General features: G+C 40.4%; 1 protein-coding gene across 1 annotated transcript in view; it reads left to right on the top strand.

The window, feature by feature from the left end:
- Nucleotides 1-1274: 1274 nt before the first annotated feature.
- The window catches only part of LOC126106900 (nuclear RNA export factor 1-like), a 214081-nt gene continuing 192891 nt past the window's right edge, over nucleotides 1275-22464 (top strand). The window contains exons 1-2 of the mRNA XM_049913317.1: nucleotides 1275-1436; nucleotides 2451-2493. Of these exons, the coding sequence (XP_049769274.1) occupies nucleotides 2474-2493 (20 nt within the window). The 5' untranslated portion in view covers nucleotides 1275-1436; nucleotides 2451-2473. The remainder of the gene's footprint in view (nucleotides 1437-2450; nucleotides 2494-22464) is intronic.

Below are 22464 nucleotides of genomic sequence, written 5' to 3'. Positions count from 1 at the left end.
TTTAGCAATTTTACCAGTTTTTGCATAATTTCAGTGCCGACCAATGACATGGCAGCATGCTTTCCAATATCTGTATCATCACTAAAACACCCCTCAACTACTTTGCATGTACCACTTACTAGATTGCGAATGTAGAGAGGTGACAGTGCAGTACATCCATTCAAGGTTAACTCTAGAACATATACACCAAAGTATACCAGACAGTGTCCTATACTGATGCAGTTAGGTTATCTACATATTTCTATCACTTCGATCATAGTGTGTAATTTACGATTACGACTGCCCATCTTTCCCTATCTGGATGGGAATCACAGAGTATTCTCGCATTCGTGGGATAAAGTTATTGAAGCTATCCATGCATTGTCTTTGACCAACCCTCCCTGCAACACTGTCGCCGATTTAGTTTGCAGCTGACCAGAAGTTGAAGACTGTTCTGCACAACTCTTACTCATTGCACCCATCCAAGTGCACAAGATCTCTCCAGATGTGCACATGTTGAGGACGTTACCACGCCTTGTCAGTGTATAGTAGACATGAGAGTGATGTAGTGATATAACAGATGGTTAAGAAGAAATGTGTGGCTTATGCATAAGGGAGCTCCAGATGGATGGAGGTTGAAGCACTTTACCTAAATCAAGTGTGCGGTCAGTTCTAAAGTATTGTTTATTATTCCAGCGTCTGGGGTCAGTAGCAAGAAGGTCGCCTGACGCTTGCGGCATTCTTGACGCTGTTTATCAAGCCGAATCTCAAGAAGCTGCTGCTCTCTTTCTTGCTGCAAAGTCGCCTTGCGGTGGGATTGCGGTCCGCTGGCGGGCGCTCTGATATCTCTCCTGCTGTGCCTCCGAGATCGGTTTGTTGATCTGCCTCTCGTGACGCTCCTTCCTCGCTCGTGCGTCAGCCAGCTCCGCAATGACGGAGGTAATTGACTTCGCCCTGAGCTGCAACTTTGGTGCGTCCTTTGGCGTGATGGTGCTGGAGGCCGTCCATTTCTTCACCATTGTTCGTCTTCGTCGCAGGAGCCGTCATACGTGAGGGGCCAGATATGGCCATCGTCCGAGCAAGCTCATCCGAACGGTGATCTGCCGACCCGTCTTCCTGTTGAACACTCCGTGAAAACTCTCGTTTAACCAAGACACGCTTGTGCTTCGGCCTCTCAGCGCGGTGTGTTCGCTAGATTTCAATTACCGGCCCGTATCGTCTGCGCAGCCAGACACTATCCAATGTCTGTGTTCTCGCTGTACGGAAAGAATATCGCAGAACTGCATGCGATCTTTGTTATATTTATTTTGTGTACTGGGCTGTAGTGTATACATTCTGATGGGTTTGTGAGTGTAGGTGTAGGAGATACGTATGTGAGAAATTGGGACTTTAGGAGAACTCATACTTACTAATTTCAGTTTTCGTGTGCATTTCACAGACTGTATATTTTGAAAAGGGTAAGTACTTTGTAATGATGGTAATCGGTATGTCAGTAATTTATTTTCTCCTCGAAATAACAGCGCTGTAGGTAGTTGAATGGCAGTATAAATAAAGAAATGGCCAAGAATGAGGAAATATTACATGTGAAACCAAATACATTGAGATTTTTGTAGTCAAAAGGTATGAATCGACTAATATGTAATAGTGTACATATATTAAAAACCTAAAATACATATTATTGATGTTCCACAATAATGTAACATGTTTGCGTTCTACCAAGTACCGACGGAATACTCCATAAATGTTGACTTATGTAGTCATTACTGAATCTTAGAAGAGAGTTTTTAAATTTCCATCTTGTAGTAATAGGTGTCGGAAAGCTAGGATGAATTCACTAGCGGAAAAGAAAATCCAGTTTGCTGCATACATATATCGTTTTTCTGATATGACTTTCTTAAACGTACACCTTAGTTGCGTTATTGCAAGTACTCAATTTGCATATTTGCTACAAACTGGTGCTATATTGCTCCCTCAAGAACACCTAAGACATGGCAGGAACGTTGGCCGAGTTTTTTGCCGCTCCTGCAATAATTAGGTTTCCCAAGTACTCCAACTTAACGATTTGCGCTTCGCTAGTGTCGCTGATGAATCTGTTACAACAAATGTCTATCTTCAGAACTTTTTTCATTATTAGTAGCTGTTTGTCATGTGCCCAAACAAATTATTACACAGTTACTGCCAATATAGGTATATAGCTTGTAGTAATATGTTAAATCTCCTGTTGGATTGTACTCTTTGATTTTAAGTATGAATGTTCAAGATTAATTTATGTTCAGTGTAGTGATTAGAGGTAATGCCCTGTTCATAGTTGTGGTAATATTGTTCTGTTTTAAAGCATAAACTGGTTTGATTTGTCTATGGAATTGTGACAACAGCAGTTTCATAATTGCTTTGAAACTTTACAGTGACATGCATGCAGTGTTGAGAGACACTTACCGATGTTATAGGTAGCAACTTATTTTTTGCTACAGGTGGTGATCAGCTTTCCTGAGTCATGGATTGGAGACCTAATCAGTGAGTATTGAGTTCAACTTATTCACTATGGAAACCTATATTTATCTGTAAAGAAACTTGTTTCCTGCATAAATAAAGCCAGTCATCTTTTTGTGTTACATTTTGCATTATTACTGAGTGTTATCATTTCCATTGTGGTTTTGACAAAGAAGTAATTTGACTTGTAAATATCAAAGGAAGAAAACTATGTTTGGTTGCTGGTAATGGATGTATTGACAGGCAGTATGAATGTTCATCCCTTGGGCGTGCCCTGAAATTAGCTTTACATGTGTCAGTTTTATTCCATTAAGAATGATGTATTTGTTTCTATCTGGTAGGAGGTCCTGAAACAAATAAAAATTTATTTATTTAGTTTTTGCTGTGATGTCATCAATGGAAGAAAACTATGTTTGGTTGCTGGTAATGGCTGTATTGACAGGCAGTATGAATGTTCATCCCTTGGGGGTGCCCTGAAATTAGCTTTACATGTGTCAGTTTTATTCCATTAAGAATGATGTATTTGTTTCTATCTGGTAGGAGGTCCTGAAACAAATAAAAATTTATTTATTTAGTTTTTGCTGTGATGTCATCAATATGATGGCTTTTGTAAACATTTAATATGTATAGGTCTTAGTGCTATAAGTAGTAAATATAACAATCTCTCTTTCTCTCTCTCCATCCTCTGACGGACAAGAACGCCACTCTTCACTGAATGTTCGGTGTTATTCTTTTAATACAACCTGTTAAGTCTCCCACACTGATTGTATTATTCAAGAGTCTGTGGAACTTGTTTTGCAAGCCACTTCTTTTGTGAATTAATTATATTTTCTTAACATTCCCCCAGTTAATCTGTCTGGTATCTACTTTCTTAAAATTTGTTCTATGTGGTCATTCCAATTTTAAGTTGTTCCATGTGGTTACCCATAGACAACAGCAGCATCCATGCTTCGCAGACTGTCCAACTTTATCCACTAAATCATTAATATATTTTGTAAACATTAATTGTCCATTCATGATCCCGTGGAGTGCTCCTGAAATTAACTTTACATGTATCAATTTTATTCCGTCAAGAATAGTGTATTTCTTTCTATCTGCTAGGAGGTTCTGAAACCAATCAAAATTTATTTATTTATTTAATTTTTTGTGTGACTTCATCAGTATGATGGCCATTACAAACATTTAATATGTGTAGGTCTAGTGCTACAAGTAGTAATTACAACAATCGAAAATGCTTATCAAAATACATTACAATTTTTACACTTCTTAGTCTGACAAGAATCAATAGATTACCACATACATAAAGTCTATCTTTTATAAAATCATCTCATTAATTTATAAAAATGCTTCAAACATGTTACCCCCATCTTATGGTTACATTATGTTACAGTATTTTTATGTTTGTTGTTGTTGTTGTTGTTGTTGTTGTTGTTGTGATCTTCAGTCCTGAGACTGATTTGATGCAGCTCTCCATGCTACTCTATCCTGTGCAAGCTTCTTCATCTCCCAGTACCTACTGCAGCCTACATCCTTCTGAATCTGCTTAGTGTATTCATCTTTTAGTCTCCCTACATGATTTTTACTCTCCACACTGCCCACAGTACTAAATTGGTGATCCCTTGATGCCTCAGAACATGTCCTACCAACCGATCCCTTCTTCTAGTCAAGTTGTGCCACAAACTTCTCTTTTACCCAACCCTATTCAATACCTCCTCATTAGTTATATGATCTACTCATCTAATCTTCAGCATTCTTCTGTAGCACCACATTTTGAAAGCTTCTATTCTCTTCTTGTCCAAACTATTTATCGTCCACGTTTCACTATCATACATGGCTACACTCCATACAAATACTTTCAGAAACGACTTCCTGACACTTAAATCTATGCTCAATGTTAACAAATTTCTCTTCCTCAGGAACGCTTTCCTTGCTATTGCCAGACTACATTTGATATCCTCTCTACTTCGACCATCATCAGTTATTTTGCTCCCCAAATAGCAAAACTACTTTAAGTGTCTCATTTCCTAATCTAATTCCCTCAGCATCACCCGACATAATTCAACTACATTCCATTATCCTCGTTTTGCTTTTGTTGATGTTCATCTTATACCCTCCTTTCAAGACATTGTCCATTCCGTTCAACTGCTCTTCCAAGTCCTATGCTGTCTCTGACAGAATTACAATCTTATCGGCGAACCTCAAAGTTTTTATTTCTTCTCCATGGATTTTAATACCTACTCTGAACTTTTCTTTTGTTTCCTTTACTGCTTGCTCAATATACACATTGAATAGCATCGGGGAGAGGCTACAACCCTGTCTCACTCCCTTCCCAACCACTGCTTCCCTTTCATGCCCCTCGACTCTTATAACTGCCATCTGGTTTCTGTAAAAATTGTAAATAGCCTTTTGCTCCCTGTATTTTACCCCTGCCACCTTCAGAATTTGAAAGAAAGTATTCCAGTCAACATCGTCAAAAGCTTTCTCTAAGTCTACAAATGCTAGAAACGTAGGTTTGCCTTTCCTTAATCTAGCTTCTAAGATAAGTCGTAGGGTCAGTACTGCCTCACATGTTCCAATATTTCTTTGGAATCCAAACTAATCTTCCCCCGAGGTCGGCTTCGACCAGTTTTTCCATTTGTCTGTAAAGAATTCGTGTTAGTATTTTGCAGCTGTGGCTTATTAAACTGATACTTAGGTAATTTTCACATCTGTCAGCACCTGCTTTCTTTGGGATTGGGATTATTATATTCTTGAAGTCTGAGGGTATTTTGCCTGTCTCATACATCTTGCTCACGAGATGGTAGAGTTTTGTCAGGACTGGCTCTCCCAAGGCCGTCAGTAGTTCTAATGGAATGTTGTCTACTCCCGGGGCCTTGTTTCGACTCAGGTCTTTCAGTGCTCTGTCAAACTCTTCACGCAGTATCGTATATCCCATTTCATCTTCATCTACATCCTCTTCCATTTCCATAATATTAGTCATCTAGTACATCGCCCTTGTGTATAGACCCTCTATATACTCCTTCCACCTTTCTGCTTTCCCTTCTTTGCTTGGAACTGGGTTTCCATCTGAGCTCTTAATATTCGTACAAGTGGTTCTCTTTTCTCCAAAGGTCTCTTTAATTTTCCTGTAGGCAGTATCTATCTTACCCCTTGTGAGATAAGCCTCTACATCCTTACATTTGTCCTCTAGCCATCCCTGCTTAGCCATTTTGCACTTCCTGTCGATCTCATTTCTGAGACGTTTGTATTCCTTTTTGCCTGCTTCATTTACTGCATTTTTCTATTTTTTCCTTTCATCAATTAAATTCAATATTTCTTCTGTTACCCAAGGATTTCTACTAGCCCTAATCTTTTTACCTACTAGATCCTCTGCTGCCTTCACTACTTTGTCTCTCAAAGCTACCCATTCTTCTTCTACTGTATTTATTTCCCCTATTCTTGTCAATTGTTCCCTTATGCTCTCCCTGAAACTCCGTACAACCTCTGGTTCTTTCAGTTTATCCAGGTCCCATCTCCTTAAATTCCCACCTTTTTGCAGTTTCTTCAGTTTTAATCTACAGTTCATAACCAATAGATTGTGGTCAGAGTCCACATCTGTCCATGGAAATGTCGTACAATTTAAAACCTGGTTCCGAAATCTCTGTCTTACCATTATATAATCTGAAACCTTTTAGTATCTCCAGGGTTCTTCCATGTATACAACCTTCTTTTATGATTCTTGAACCATGTGTTAGCTATTTAGCTATGATTAAGTTGTGCTCTGTGCAAAACTCTATCAGGCGGCTTCCTCATTCATTTCTTAGCCCCAATCCATATTCACCTACTAAGTTTCCTTCTCTCCCTTTTCCTACTACTGAATTCCAGTCACCCTAGACTATTAAATTTTCGTCTTCCTTCACTATCTGAATAATTTCTTTTATTTCATCATACGTTTCATCAATTTCTTTGTCATCTGCAGAACTAGTTGGCATATAAACTTGTACTACTATAGTAGGCGTGGGCTTCGTGTCTGTTTTGGCCACAATAATGCGTTCACTATGCTGTTTGTAGTACCTTACCCTCACTCCTATTTTTTTTTCATTGTTAAACTGACTCCTGCATTAACCCTATTTGATTTTGTATTTATAACTCAGTATTCACCTGACCAAAAGTCTTGTTCCTCCTGCCAGCGAACTTCACTAATTCCCATTAACCTATCCGTTTCCCTTTTTAAATTTTCTAACCTACCTGCCCGATTAAGGGATCTGACATTCCACGCTCCGATCCGTAGAACACCAGTTTTCTTTCTCCTGATAACGACGTCCTGCTGAGTAGTCCCCGCCCGGAGATCCGAATGGGGGAGTATTTTACCTCCGGAATATTTTACCTAAGAGGACGCCATCATCATTTAACCATACAGTAAAGCTGCATGCTCTCGGGTAAAATTACGGCTGTAGTTTCCCCTTGCTTTCAGCCATTCGCAGTACCAGCACAGCAAGGCCGTTTTGGTTAGTGTTACAAGGCCAGATTAGTCAATCATCCAGACTGTTGCCCCTGCAACTACTGAAAAGGCTGCTGCCCCTCTTCAGGAACCACACATTTGTCTGGCCTCTCAACAGATACCCCTCCATTGTGGTTGCACCTCCGGTACGGTTATCTGTATCGCTGATGCACGCAAGCCTCCCCACCAACGGCAAGGTCCATGGTTCTTTGGGGGGGGGGGGGGGGTTATGTTTATTGCTTTAAAAATTTTTAAATGAATACAGACACATTTCAATTAATATTATTTTTTTAGTTTTAATTTGAGCAGCTTACAGGGTGTCTTGACAACTTTTTATACCATAACAGCCTATTAATAAATGGGCCCCAGCCGTCATTTATAATGTAGCTCTTTGTCTGAAGTTGTTACCTTCGTACCTCGTGCTGCGGTTAATTACTTCAGTTTTCTGGTAGACATAAAGGGTAATTGATTTATAGAGGTAATTAAGTAGATGGTGAACTATTTGTGTTGCAGGAAAACTTAATGGGGAAAAAACTTTATTGCCCAGTCCATGTATAATCTCGCTTTTTTTTTTTTTTAGCAGCAGTACTCTGTCAAGGTGTATGACTGCAGCACAAACTCATATTTTTATGCAGTAGCTAAGAGAAAAGTTGATTGTCACGTAATACACAGTATTTACGGTGTGGGAGGCCAGCATTTTGGAAATCTGGCAAGGAAGATACAGGTTATTACTAACTTTACTACATACAGCAGTAAACCATCAAAAGTTTTAAGTCTAGATTGACACCTAGGCGTTTACAGTGGTTTCATCTGCTGCCATTATGCCCTTTGCAAATGTCACTTTCAGGGGTAATTTGCGTAATTTGACCTTTACACCTTGAGCATGGAAATACCTTATTAGTTGCTGAAAGTTACACTTTATCACAGTCTTTGTTGTAGAATAAAACTGGGATGTCATCAGCGTAATTGACAATGTGCAAGGTAAAATAATGTACAGTGTCATTAATAAATGCTAGAAAAGGAAAATACCAAGAATTGAATCTTGTGGAACTCCTTTTATCACTATGTCACTTTTGGAATTGAAAGCTAAAACCTTATCATCACTTTAGTGGGAGAAGTAATGGCAAAATATAAATAATTTACAAATAAAGGAGACCATCACCAAATGGCAGAGATGTTCAGTCATCGACAGGCACAAACAAGAGAATAAAAACTTTGCTGGTTTTAAGAAACAATCTTCTGACGAGCTAGAATGCAAGTAGATGCACGAATGGATCCCCATCCCCCACCACACACATAAACACCACCCAACATGCTCACCAGCCCCAGCCCCCACCCTAATCCACCTGCAGAACTGCAATCCAAGCATTGTGTGTCCAGCTGGCACAATGTAGCTACGTGCATTGACTTTTGTATGTGTCTGTGAATGGGGGAGGGGGGGGGGGTTGCAGTCTAGGTTGTATTTCAACTCAGTGTCTCGGTTACTATTTGTTGTGTGGTCTCGTTTACTCCTACCTCACCGTCAATTTTATATCAAACAATGGAAACTCCATGTAGGAGTATCAGTAATGTAGGAACAAATAGTGTGTTACTTACCATAAAGAAGACATGTTTAGTTGCAGACAGGTACAATTAAAAGATGCTTACACAAAGCCTTCAGCCACAACCTTCATCAGCAAAAAAGAAACATGTACCATTCATACACACAAGATGCACACTACTTGCACACAACAGCCAGCTCCAGCAGCTCGCACCAGAACACCACTATCATTTGGGATGGAAGCAGTAATCTGGATGGGGTGGAGAAGGGGTGATACTGTACGGATTGGGGGAAAAATGGAATGCTGTCTGGCAAAATGTACAGCAACTAGAATGCCAACAGGTGCAGTGTGAGGAGGTTGTGGGGGAAAAAGGGAGCGAAAAAGGAGAAGAGGGGGATGGGTGGGTGCATTGGCGTAGGGTGGGAGATGAGAATGGGGAGAAGATGATAGGACAGGAGTGACAAATGGATGGTTGATGTGGGGCACTGTGTTACATAGGTTGAGGCCAGCATAATTATGGGAGTGGAGAATGTTTGGTAACGATAACTCCCATCTGTACAGTTCGGAAAAGCTGGTGGTGGTGGTGGTGGTGGTGGTGGTGGTGGTGGTGGTGTTGGGGGGGGGGGGGGGAGACATAGGTTGAGGCCAGCATAATTATGGGAGTGGAGAATATTTGGTAACGATAACTCCCATCTGTACAGTTCGGAAAAGCTGGTGGTGGTGGGGGGGGGGGGGGGGGGGAGACATAGGTTGAGGCCAGCATAATTATGGGAGTGGAGAATATTTGGTAACGATAACTCCCATCTGTACAGTTCGGAAAAGCTGGTGGTGGTGGTGGTGGTGGGGGGGGGGGGGGGAGACATAGGTTGAGGCCAGCATAATTACGGGAGTGGAGAATATTTGGTAACGATAACTCCCATCTGCACAGTTCGGAAAAGCTGGAGGGGGGGGGGGGAGACGATACAGATGACTCGGGTGGTGAAGCAGCCATTGAAATCAAGCATGTTATGTTCAGCTGCATGTTGGTCTACTTTTCTCTTGGCCACGGTTTGATGGTGACTGTTCATCCTGGTGGACAGATGGTTGGTAGTCATACCAATATAAAAGCAGTGCAATGATTGCAGCAAGCTGATAAATGACTTGGCTGCTTTCACAGGTGGCACGGCTCTGATGGGGTAGGATAAATATGTGACAGGACTGGAATAGGAAGTGCTTTGTTTGTGGATTGGGCAGGCCTTACACCTGGTTCCTTCATAGGGATATGATCCTTGAGGCAAAGGGTTGGTATTGGGAATGGTATAGGGATGGACTAGGATGTCAGGAGGTTGGGTGGATGATGGAATACCACTTTTGGAAGGTTGATCTTAGAGAGGATGTCCCTCATTTCAGGACATGATGGTAGGTAATCAAAGCCCTGGTGAAGAATGTGGTTCAGTTGTTCCAGTCCAGGGCGGTACTGGGTGATGAAGGAGGCGGTCATGTATGCATGAGGTGTGCTTGTTTGTGTTTATGGATAGTGTGTGTTTCTCTTTTACTTATGACTGCTGTGGCCAAAAGGTTTGTGTAAATGTCTTTTAATTTTGCCTGTCTGCAACTGAACATGTCTTCTTTACAGTAAGTAGCAATCTGTCTTTTTCCTACATTGTTGTATATGGAAGTTTGGTACACTGTTTGTGACTCATCAGGTACATGGCTACAAGTTTCGTTGGTATTTAATGCCCACAGTTTAAGAGAAGCCCATAGTTACCCGAGTCAAAGGTTTGCTCAGGTCTAGAAATATTCCAGCATTGTGCATTCCTAGTTCTATTTACTGTGGTCTTCATGGAAGACACTCACATCAATCGCATGCTAAGGCCTTTCCAAAATCCATGCTGTGACTTGGTAAGCTTTTTGTATTATGAGAGGAAAGCCGTGAGTTGCAATAGCATAACAGTCCCAATTATTCTACTGAAGTGGGGGTTAGTGATGTCAGTCAATAATATGAAAGGTCTTCCTCACCCCTTTTCTATTTATGAGGGTTGCCCAGAGAGTAATGAACTGCAATTTTTTCCCAGCTGAAAACAATGCTACAAAATCAAAATGTTACGTATGTATTATTTGAAGCCTTCTGATTGAGCGCATGAAGTTTCTGTCACTTCCGACAGATAGCGTAAGTGCAGGTCTGTTTCAAAATGGCATCTGTAGGTGATGTACATTACAAGCAATGTGCCGTCATTGAATTTTTCACTGCAGAGAAAGAAACTGTGGGAAATATTCACAAATCCTTGTGCAAGCTCTGTGGAGCATCTGCTGTCGACAGAAGTACAGTTAGTCACTGTGCAAGGAGGGTTAGATTATCAGAAGGTGGTTCGCCGGAGCTCCACGATTTGCAGAGGTCGGGGAGACCATCCACTGCTGTCACACCTGACATGTTGCAGTGAGCTCATGTCATCATTCATGAGGACAGATAAGCAAAGGAAGTTCACTCAGTGATGCACTGGCTCTGCCACCGTGACAAGGATTGGTACCGACAGGGTATACACACCCTTGTTTCACGCTGGAGGAAGGCCATAGAAGGGGTTGGAAAAATAGGGCATGTAGATAAAACACCATTCTTTCGTACGTGTAATTCATATTATGTTCAATAATGAATTGTTGAAGAAAACAAATGTGGGGTATTAGTTTCTGAGCAACCCTTGTATTTATTGAAAATTACACTTTGTTAAGGCCTTGGGTATATATTTTCTCTAATACTAAAATTAATAAGATAGCTAAGTGGTTTAGTCATTTCATAGATACATTTCTCTGATACCACATTTGTGATACCATCCCATCCAACTTAGTATTTGTTCTTAAGCTTTTGTATCATGTTAAATATCTCCTTTTGATTCACATCTAGAAATTTGAACCCAACACAAAGTGTAGTATTATTTGATGTTTCAGCCTGTATATATATATATATATAATGGGGGCTAGTTGATCAGAAGGAGGGATAAAGTGTTTATTGAACAACTTACATGTTTCATTTTGACTTTTCATGAGATGGTCTTTATTCCTAATGGAGACTGGTTCACTTTGCACCTTGCATTTGGTTTTACAATGTTTATTGACTAGTCTCTAGGATGCCTTACGTAGTTGACTGAATGCTCTATTGCAGCCCTTAAAGTTTTTGTACCGTTTCTTAATATGTACTTTCGTTTCATTACATATATTGCCAAGATCAAATATATATTCCACCTTAACCAGATTTGACTAGGTGGAAGTTTTAATCTAGTACTAGTCTCAGTATGGAATTTTGTTTTTTTCTCTGGCTATTGCTTTGAAAGGCAGAAATTGTCAAGATGTTCCAACATTGTTCTATAAAATTCATACCATTTGCTTTTCAGCACCTTTACCTGGTAAATTGTGTCCTTCTCACTGCTAGCTTAATTCAAAAGGTGCTGATGTTGGTGCTACTCGGAAACTGTTTCTTTTCAAATATTTTAGCAGTTTTTGCTGCAACAATGCTTAAGTACTCATGCAACTGACAATAATGATTTGAGTAATGAAAATCAATACTTTGGCAGTTAACACTGTCATCTATGTTTCTCTTGATTATTGCATCCTCTATTTTACTGAACATTGAGTCTGTTATCCTAGTGTCCACCCCCACCCCCCCATGAACCATGGACCTTGCCGTTGGTGGGGAGGCTTGAGTGCCTCAACAATACAGATAGCCGTACCGTAGGTGCAACCACAACAGAGGGGTATCTGTTGAGAGTCCAGACAAACGTGTGGTTCCTGAAGAGGGGCAGTAGCCTTTTCAGTAGTTGCAGGGGCCACAGTCTGGATGATTGACTGATCTGGCCCTATAACATTAACCAAAATGGCCTTGCTGTTGTGGTATTGCGAACGGCTGAAAGCAAGGGGAAACTACAGCCGTAATTTTTCCCGAGGGCATGCAGCTTTACTGTATGATTAAATGATGATGGTGTCCTCTTTGGTAAAATATTCTGGAGGTAAAATAGTCCCCCCATTTGGATCTCTGGGCAGGGACTACTCAAGAGATCGTCGTTATCAGGAGAAAGAAAACTGGCGTTCTACAGATCGGAGCGTGGAATGTCAGATCTCTTAATCGGGCAGGTAGGTTAGAAAATTTAAAAAGGGAAATGGATAGGTTAAAGTTAGATATAGTGGGAATTAGTGAAGTTCGGTGGCAGGAGGAACAAGACTTTTGGTCAGGTGAATACAGGGTTATAAATACAAAATCAAATAGGGGTAATGCAGGAGTAGGTTTAATAATGAATAAAAAAAAAAAAAAAATAGGAGTGTGGGTAAGCTACTACAAACACCATAGTGAACGCATTATTGTGGCCAAGATAGACATGAAGCCCAAACCTACTACAGTAATACAAGTTTATATGCCAACTAGCTCTGCAGATGATGAAGAAATTGATGAAATGTATGACGAGATAAAAGAAATTATTCAGGTAGTGAAGGGAGACGAAAATTTAATAGTCATGGGTGACTGGAATTCCACAGTAGGAAAAGAAAGAGAAGGAAACGTAGTAGGTGAATATGGATTGGGGCTAAGAAATGAAAGAGGAAGCTGCCTCGTAGAATTTTGCACAGAGCATAACTTAACCATAGCTAACACTTGGTTCAAGAATAATGAAAGAAGGTTGTATACATGGAAGAACCCTGGAGATACTAAAAGGTTTCAGATAGATTATATAATTGTAAGAAAGAGGTTTAGGAACCAGATTTTTAATTGTAAGACATTTCCAGGGACAGATGTGGACTCTGACCACAATCTATTGGTTATGAACTGTAGATTAAAACTGAAGAAACTGCAAAAAGGTGGGAATTTAAGGAGATGGGACCTGGATAAACTGAAAGAACCAGAGGTTGTACGGAGTTTCAGGGAGAGCATAAGGGAACAATTGACAAGAATGGGGGAAAGAAATACAGAAGAAGAAGAATGGGTAGCTTTGAGAGACAGTGTAGTGAAGGCAGCAGAGGATCTAGTAGGTAAAAAGATTAGGGCTAGTAGAAATCCTTGGGTAACAGAAGAAATATTGAATTTAATTGATGAAAGGAAAAAATAGAAAAATGCAGTAAATGAAGCAGGCAAAAAGGAATACAAACGTTTCAGAAATGAGATCGACAGGAAGTGCAAAATGGCTAAGCAGGGATGGCTAGAGGACAAATGTAAGGATATAGAGGCTTATCTCACGAGGTGTAAGATAGATACTACAGGAAAATTAAAGGGACCTTTGGAGAAAAGAGAACCACTTGTATGAATATTAAGAGCTCAGATGGAAACCCAGTTCCAAGCAAAGAAGGGAAAGCAGAAAGGTGGAAGGAGTATATAGAGGGTCTATACACGGGCGATGTACTAGATGACTAATATTATGGAAATGGAAGAGGATGTAGATGAAGATGAAGATGAAATGAGATATACGATACTGCGTGAAGAGTTTGACAGAGCACTGAAAGACCTGAGTCGAAACAAGGCCCCGGGAGTAGACAACATTCCATTAGAACTACTGACGGCCTTGGGAGAGCCAGTCCTGACAAAACTCTACCATCTCGTGAGCAAGATGTATGAGACAGGCAAAATACCCTCAGACTTCAAGAATATAATAATCCCAATCCCAAAGAAAGCAGGTGCTGACAGATGTGAAAATTACCTAAGTATCAGTTTAATAAGCCACAGCTGCAAAATACTAACACGAATTCTTTACAGACAAATGGAAAAACTGGTCGAAGCCGACCTCGGGGGAAGATTAGTTTGGATTCCAAAGAAATATTGGAACATGTGAGGCAGTACTGACCCTACGACTTATTTTAGAAGCTAGATTAAGGAAAGGCAAACCTACGTTTCTAGCATTTGTAGACTTAGAGAAAGCTTTTGACGATGTTGACTGGAATACTCTCTTTCAAATTCTGAAGGTGGCAGGGGTAAAATACAGGGAGCAAAAGGCTATTTACAATTTTTACAGAAACCAGATGGCAGTTATAAGAGTCGAGGGGCATGAAAGGGAAGCAGTGGTTGGGAAGGGAGTGAGACAGGGTTGTAGCCTCTCCCCGATGCTATTCAATGTGTATATTGAGCAAGCAGTAAAGGAAACAAAAGAAAAGTTCAGAGTAGGTATTAAAATCCATGGAGAAGAAATAAAAACTTTGAGGTTCGCCGATAAGATTGTAATTCTGTCAGAGACAGCATAGGACTTGGAAGAGCAGTTGAACGGAATGGACAATGTCTTGAAAGGAGGGTATAAGATGAACATCAACAAAAGCAAAACGAGGATAATGGAATGTAGTTGAATTATGTCGGGTGATGCTGAGGGAATTAGATTAGGAAATGAGACACTTAAAGTAGTTTTGCTATTTGGGGAGCAAAATAACTGATGATGGTCGAAGTAGAGAGGATATCAAATGTAGTCTGGCAATAGCAAGGAAAGCGTTCCTGAGGAAGAGAAATTTGTTAACATTGAGTATAGATTTAAGTGTCAGGAAGTCGTTTCTGAAAGTATTTGTATGGAGTGTAGCCATGTATGGAAGTGAAACGTGGACGATAAATAGTTTGGACAAGAAGAGAATAGAAGCTTTCAAAATGTGGTGCTACAGAAGAATGCTGAAGATTAGATGAGTAGATCATATAACTAATGAGGAGGTATTGAATAGGGTTGGGTAAAAGATAAGTTTGTGGCACAACTTGACTAGAAGAAGGGATCGGTTGGTAGGACATGTTCTGAGGCATCAAGGGATCACCAATTTAGTACTGTGGGCAGTGTGGAGAGTAAAAATCATGGAGGGAGACTAAAAGATGAATACACTAAGCAGATTCAGAAAGATGTAGGCTGCAGTAGGTACTGGGAGATGAAGAAGCTTGCACAGGATAGAGTAGCATGGAGAGCTGCATCAAACCAGTCTCAGGACTGAAGACCACAACAACAACAATCCTAGTGTCAGAGCTTATTATATTTGTGAGATTGTGTGAATTTAATGTATCTGTCAGTTTCATATGGGCCACAATACGGGAGTTGTCATCAATATTTAGGTCTCTGATTGTGCTAATTTCAGTTTGTCCTGCCTGCCCAACTGCTCTGTTAAGTCTGTCAAGGTAGTGTAAGACTTCAGTATTTAGTGGGCAATACTTTCCAATTACAGTATTTAGCTAATCCATGTGAATGAGCGTTTATGTGAACTGCAACACCAGCCATTTCAATTGTTCCTTCCTTAGTGTATTGTTCAAGACATGAGATAAAACTTTATACAGGGCAATTGATGCTCTTGCCGTTGATTACATGTCAGCAATGGCTGCCGCGAGTGATGGTGGGTAGCTAAGGTGGTGGATCACCTGATTTATTTAGCTAATTTTAAATGATGTTTTAGGGCTTATTGCAGGAGAAACAAATACAGCATTTTAATATAAGGGCATCCATTAGCAAAGAACGTGTCATTGGTGCAATGTAACTGAATTTCTCTGAAAAACTAGGATATACACAAGCATGCAATAAATGATTTAACATGTGTTGTTATATTCTTGCTGGTGTGGTCTATTTGTGCAACTAAGTAATGCCTTTTTTCATGATGCATGCATTTCGGTTCTTTGTAGTTATGAAACGACAACTATTACAGGTCTCTGATGGCGCTTCACAAATAAAAGGGAGTGAAACATGTATGTCATAAAAACAAGCAGCCCTTTATTCAGTTGCATGGATGGATCACATCTTCAAGAGAATAATAATGTAGAAGTAACTAAGGAATGCCATAAAATATAAAAATGAGAATAACGCCATTCAAAATGAGACATTACACTATGGCTTGTAGATCATTGCTGCAGATTTAATGAAATGCATAAATAAATCTACCTTTTCACTATACCTTCTGCACCACATACAGTACAATACACCCATGGCACAGAACAGTGGCCATTTTGCTGCAGGTGAGATATAATTGACAAAATTAAACTCAAACTAGACAATTTTCTACATCCAGGAAACAACAGTATAATGTAATGTACTGATCCACCTGAAGATAAGAGTGCAGACTCTTGAAATGCACTGTGGGAAAGACTGAAGAGTGACTGATACAGATAATTGTGTTAATTGAATTTTGATGTTATAAACAGGTGAAGTTTCCAATTCACAATCCAGCATGGATTACATAAAGTTAAAGAAGGGAAATGTGGAAAAAAAGGGCTATGTAAGGGTAGCAAACTTGAGGACAATATTAGAGACCAAGAAGAGGCAGCAGATGAGGATGAAATGTGAGATGATATATTGTGAGAAGACTTTGACAGCACTAAAAGACCTAAATTGAAACAAGGGTGTTGGGCTGGATGACATTCCCTCAGAACTACTGGTACCCTCGGCGGAGCCACCCATAGGATTATTCCAGTAGGCGTGCAAGGTGCACGATAACAGGTGAGATGCCCTCAGATTTCAAGAAAGGTGTAATAATTCAAATTCCAAATAAGACAGGTGTGAGTATTACAGAACTATCAGTTTAAGAAGTCATGCTTGCAAAATAATGACAAGAATTATTTACAGATGAACTGAAAACTGGTAGAATCCGATCTCAGAAATCAGTTTGGGATCCTGAGAAATGTGGAACATGTGAGATGATACCAACTTTACAACTTACCTTAGAAGGCATGTTAAAGAAAGAGAGACCTACATTTATAGCGTTGGTAGATTTAGAGAAAGCTTTTCACAATGTTGACTGAAACATACTCTTTGAAACTTTGAATTTGTCAGGGATAAATTCCAGCGAGTGATGGTTACCTACAACTGGTTCAAAAACCAGACTGCAGTCACAAGGTTCAAAGGACATGAAAGGAAAGCTGTAGTTGAGAAGAGGATGAGGCAGGGCTGTTGCCTGTCCCTAATTTATTCAATCTGTTCATTGAATATGAATTAAAGGAAACAAAGAAGAAATTATAAATCGAATTAAAATTCTGGGAGAAGAAATAAAAACTTTGAGGTTTACTGATGACATTGTAATTCTGTCAGAGGCAGAAAAGGACTTGGAAGAAGATTCAGAAGGAATGGTACCATGGAAAGCTGCTGTGAAATGAACATAAGCGAAAGTAAGAGAGAGGTGATAAGCAATCAAATTAAATCAGGCAATGTTAGGGAAATTAGATTAGGAAGTGTTATAGATGAGCTTCGCTGCTTGGGCAGAAAAATAACTGAGAATGACCATAGTAGAAAGATATACAATGCGGTTTGACTTTAGCAGGGAAAACTTTTTTGGAGAAGAGAAATTTGTTCACGTCGAATATACGAGAGTGTGCTGAAAAGTATGTGAAAACCCTTAAAGATTTTCAAATAAAGCAAACTTTATTAACATTGTGAATCTTTACTCTCTACATATTTCTCAAAATAGTCACTCTGATGATGAACATGTTTCTTCCAATGAGAGACCAGTTTATTGATACCGTCACTGTAGAATGTTTTACTTTATTAATGGAGTCGCAACCTCAGCTCTGCTTACACTTCTTCATGACTATCAAAGTGAAGTCCTCAAAGATGTTCTTTAAGTTTTAGAAATGGATGAAAATTGGATGGGGGCAAATCAGGACTATATGGAGGGTGATTGATGACAGTGAACCCGCGGTGTTGGATTGTTGCAGATTTCGCTGCCGTGGCATTTAGCCTGGCATTGTCATGCCTAAGAAGAGGGTGCTTCACATGTGGAGGAACTCTTTAAATTTGGAAATTAATTACAGCACGCTGTTTCTCACACACCAATGTACAGTAGTTATGCTACAAAGTGCCATCTTACACACTACAATTTGGAAGTATTTAGTGGCAGTAAGCTGCAAATGTGTAGACATGAAGGATAAAGACCTAGGATGTTAATAATGTTTGTTTTTATTTGAAAAGAAAATTGGATGTATTACTTTTCAGCACATCCTCATAAATTTAAGGTATTTGCTTGGAATGTAGCATTTTGTGAAAGTGTAACACAGACTATAAACTATTCGGAAAATAAAAGAACAGAAGCTGTTGAAATGTGATGCTAGAGAAGAATGCTGAAGATCAGATGGCTAGATCCAGTAACTAATGAGATGGTATAGAGTCGAATGTTAGGCGAAAAAAGAAATTTATGTCAGTACCTAACTGAAAGAAGGGGTTGACTTATAGGACACATTCTGAGGCATCAAGGAATTGTCAGCTTATTAATCAAGTGAAGATGTGGGGATGGGGGTGCAATGGGTGGAGGGGGGAGGGAATTGTAGAAGTACAGTAAGCAGGTTCAAATGGATATAGATAGCAGTAATTATTTAGAATTGAAAAGGTCTGAATAGTGTGGAGAGCTGCATCAAACCAGCCTTTGAACTAAAGACCACAACAAAAGTATCTGTTTGGTCCTCAAGTTCATAGCTTTTTTCCATAAGTTTAATGAACACAACAGGTACACATAACAGAAATTTCAATCGTCGGCAATATCTTCTCCTTCACCATTTACAACAGTCTGCCAATGCTGGGGTAACTTGATTCTGCAACTGTGGAAATCACTTGGTTTTGAGGTGAAGAACTTGTGGATCCGTGTTTGGAGTGCATTTTCATGCTGAAAGGAAGATCCTTGCAGGTTGTTAGAATGTGAAAACCTGATAGCGCGAGACTGGGTGAATAAGATGAGTGCAGAATGACTTCTCAACCAAAATCCTGTTCAGTATTTTTTGTCAGTGTAGCAGAATGCAGGTAGGCATTATCGTGGAGTAGCATAGTCTTCTTGGTCATCGTTCTTGGATTGTGTCTGCAAGATGTCTCTGTTGTTGACAATAAAAATCAGCAGTAGTGAGTACACCTGGGGGAAGCAGTTCCATAGTTCACCATACTGTTACTGGTCCACCATATGCATAACATTATCTTTTGTGCATATGCACAGGTCTTTGTAGGGGGAGTTGCTGCTTTGTTTGAGCTCAGGCATTCCTTTCTTTACATTATGTTAGCATAAAGACACCGTTGCTCATCACTGCTTATAATAAAGGATAGGAATGGTTGGATTCGTTCACGAGTCAGTTGCCGACGGACAGGCAGAGGTGCACCTATGATTTTTGTGACTTTGGCATGGAGCATGCTGTGCCCATACACCTGATTTTTGAACCTTTCCCATGTCATGCAAATATCACACAATGTCAGGATGATCACAGTTTATCACATTTGCCTGTTCTCAAGTACACTGATGTGGATCATTGAGGATTAATGCATTTAAATTATCTTCGTCAAACCCTGAACATCTTTCAGAAAGTGGAGTGTCACTGACGTCAAAATGATCCTCCCTAAAACGAGAAAAACCATTTTCTTGCTGTGCTCTATGGCATTATTTGCGTAAATAGCACAGGTGTTTCTGGCTGCCTCCACTGCTGTCACCCCTGTATTGAACTCGAAACGGAAGAATATGTTGGAAACATTCTGATTTCTCCATTTGGCAATCGCTTTTTTTGCATCCATAACTCTACTCACTACCTCCAAATGATAAAATGACAATATGTAAACTCAAATAGCAACTGGGAACTGAAAATAAAAAGTGATAAAAAAATAGATAAATGAACCCATAGCAACTGGAATACCAACATGCAAAACAAATTCCATGAATTTATGCACCGACCTAATACATACAAAATAGCGTAGATGCAGTCAGGTCATGGGGCCACATATGTGTGTGCGCATTGCATATGTGTGAATGTGTGTGTGATCTTTGTTCCAAAAGAAGAACTGTTGGCTGAAAGCTGAAATGTTCAGTAGTCTTTCAGTTGTGCTTCTCTGCGAGTTAGCGCCTCCTCTGTGTTGAGTAGCAATCTATGCTTTTTGCAATGTTTTTTTTTTTTTTTTTTTTTTTTTTTCGTTCCTAGATTTTACATTGTTTTCTTATTATTCTTGTTATTGTTATTAGTATTACTATTATTACTGGGCAAGTATTACATTACGTTTCAGTGAGAACTGGTGCTGTAGACCATGTGTTGCTTCAATAGTTTGTACCATTTGACAGTATGTTCAAAGCTCCAGCAGTTCTTGTTGTTTCATCTCGACATTCTGTCCGAGAACTTCCTAGAGAACATATAGTGACAAGTGTTTCTTTTATTGTTGTATTGTGTTTCCTGTGGTCTGGCTTTAGAAGTAGCTATCCTTTCTACTCTAATCGTCTCGCCGCCAGTTTGCGTTCTACATTAAATTGTTTCTAGAGTCCTTAGCTCTCCAGTCTTTCTAGTTCTCCTAGCACCATTTTTGGATGTTGTTGTTGTTGTTGTTGTGGTCTTCAGTCCTGAGACTGGTTTGATGCAGCTCTCCATGCTACTCTATCCTGTGCAAGCTGCCAATTTTTGTACCATACACATATCTTATCTAAAACATTTTGCAGTTGGTTTTGATCTTCTGATGATTTTACTTGACGGTAAATGAAGCACCAGCTGCCAACAACCTAAGGCGGCAGTTCACATGGTCTCGTAAATCTTTTATACAGATAAGGAACAGCGGAGGGGAATGCCATGAATCACTTGTTTTACTCAATGACTTTCCATCAGTTAGCTCTCAGGGGCTCGGCATTCATTTGCTGGGTACGGGCTTGGCGACCCCGGGGTTCCTGAGCTGGGGACCGGTTTGGGCTGCAAGTCCCCCTGCACCGTAAGCTCTGGGCATGCTTTAGCGACCACCGTGTGGCGTGACGATGGAATGTTGTCTGTCTCAGGGGAAATCTCTATAACTAACCCTTCAATCTCAAGGTGTGCGGTGCACTGATGAGATGCACGGCTGCTGAGGTGGAACAGTCATTAGTGGGCTCTGAGGAACCTGCCGCACCTCAGTTGTATAAGGTTTACTCAGGCATGTGGGGCTCTGTCTGAGTGGACCCTTATTTCCCTAACTGCTCATGGGACCAAAATGGATCGTCTGAAATCTTCCTTTCCTCCTCCCAGTGGAACGGGTGAGCCACTGGGAGGTACTAACACCCCAACTAGTAAGAGGGCTTGGGTAGCCAGTCCTCCAGATGCGAAAGTAAGACAGCACACAGCTGTAAAGAGCAACAGAGCACAGGATGGTAATCAGAATGTGTTTTTAGTAATCAAACAGAAAGAAGGTAGTTTCCAGACGGTCTCGCCTTTTTACATCCAGAAGGGCTTAGAAGGAGTTGCTGCGGCTTTAAAATCTCTAAAGCAGTTGCGAAATGGGAGGCTGTTGGTTGAAACATCCAGTTCCCAACAAGCTGTTAATCTACAAAGTGCAAAGTGCCTGGGCAAATATGCCATAAATACAGAGCTCCACAGCACTTTGAACTTCAGCAAAGGTGTTGTGTCATGTCGGGATCTAGTGGATATTCCTGTTGAAGAATTGAAGAGTGAGTGGGCTCTGGAGGAAATTGTGAATGTCCAGACTGTCATGAAAAGGGTGGATGGAAATCTGGTGAAATCTGACTCCTTCATTCTTACCTTCAACACACCCAACTTCCTGAGCACGTCAAGGCAGGCTTTCTTCGCCTAAAAGTATGGCCTTATGTTCCAAACCCAATGGCTGTTCCAAATGCCAGCGTTTTGGGCATACAACCCTTGGGTGTAAAGGAGAAGCGACATGTGGAAACTGTGGTAAGGCCGCTCATGAAGGAGTTGGTTGCTTGTCTCAAGCTAGATGTATCAACTGCTCTGGACAACACCTGGTTTGGAGTAGGGACTGCAGAATCTTTTTAGAGGAACGCAAAGTACAGGAAATAAAAACAACTAAGGGTATACCCTATGGTGAGGCAAAAAAATTTAAAAGTCCATGCAGCCTCCCACATTTGCTACGTCTTTTGCGTCCATTCTTCAGAAGCCTACTCCAAAATCTGATGCCTCTATACAAACGGAGATGGCGAGTGTTGGCACAAACACTGCGCATGTTAGTGCACTTGCCAGGCAGCAAGTGATCCAACACAGTAGCCCCCCTGCAACAGCAGACAAAGCTACAGTGGCCAACTTGAGCGAGACCTGCCTGAGCCTGTTCAGAAGCCCAGCACAGCCATTACCAT

Source organism: Schistocerca cancellata, chromosome 10 (assembly GCF_023864275.1).
Source record: "Schistocerca cancellata isolate TAMUIC-IGC-003103 chromosome 10, iqSchCanc2.1, whole genome shotgun sequence".
Classification (NCBI taxonomy): domain Eukaryota; kingdom Metazoa; phylum Arthropoda; class Insecta; order Orthoptera; family Acrididae; genus Schistocerca; species Schistocerca cancellata.
This window is presented reverse-complemented; position numbering and strand designations above follow the sequence as displayed.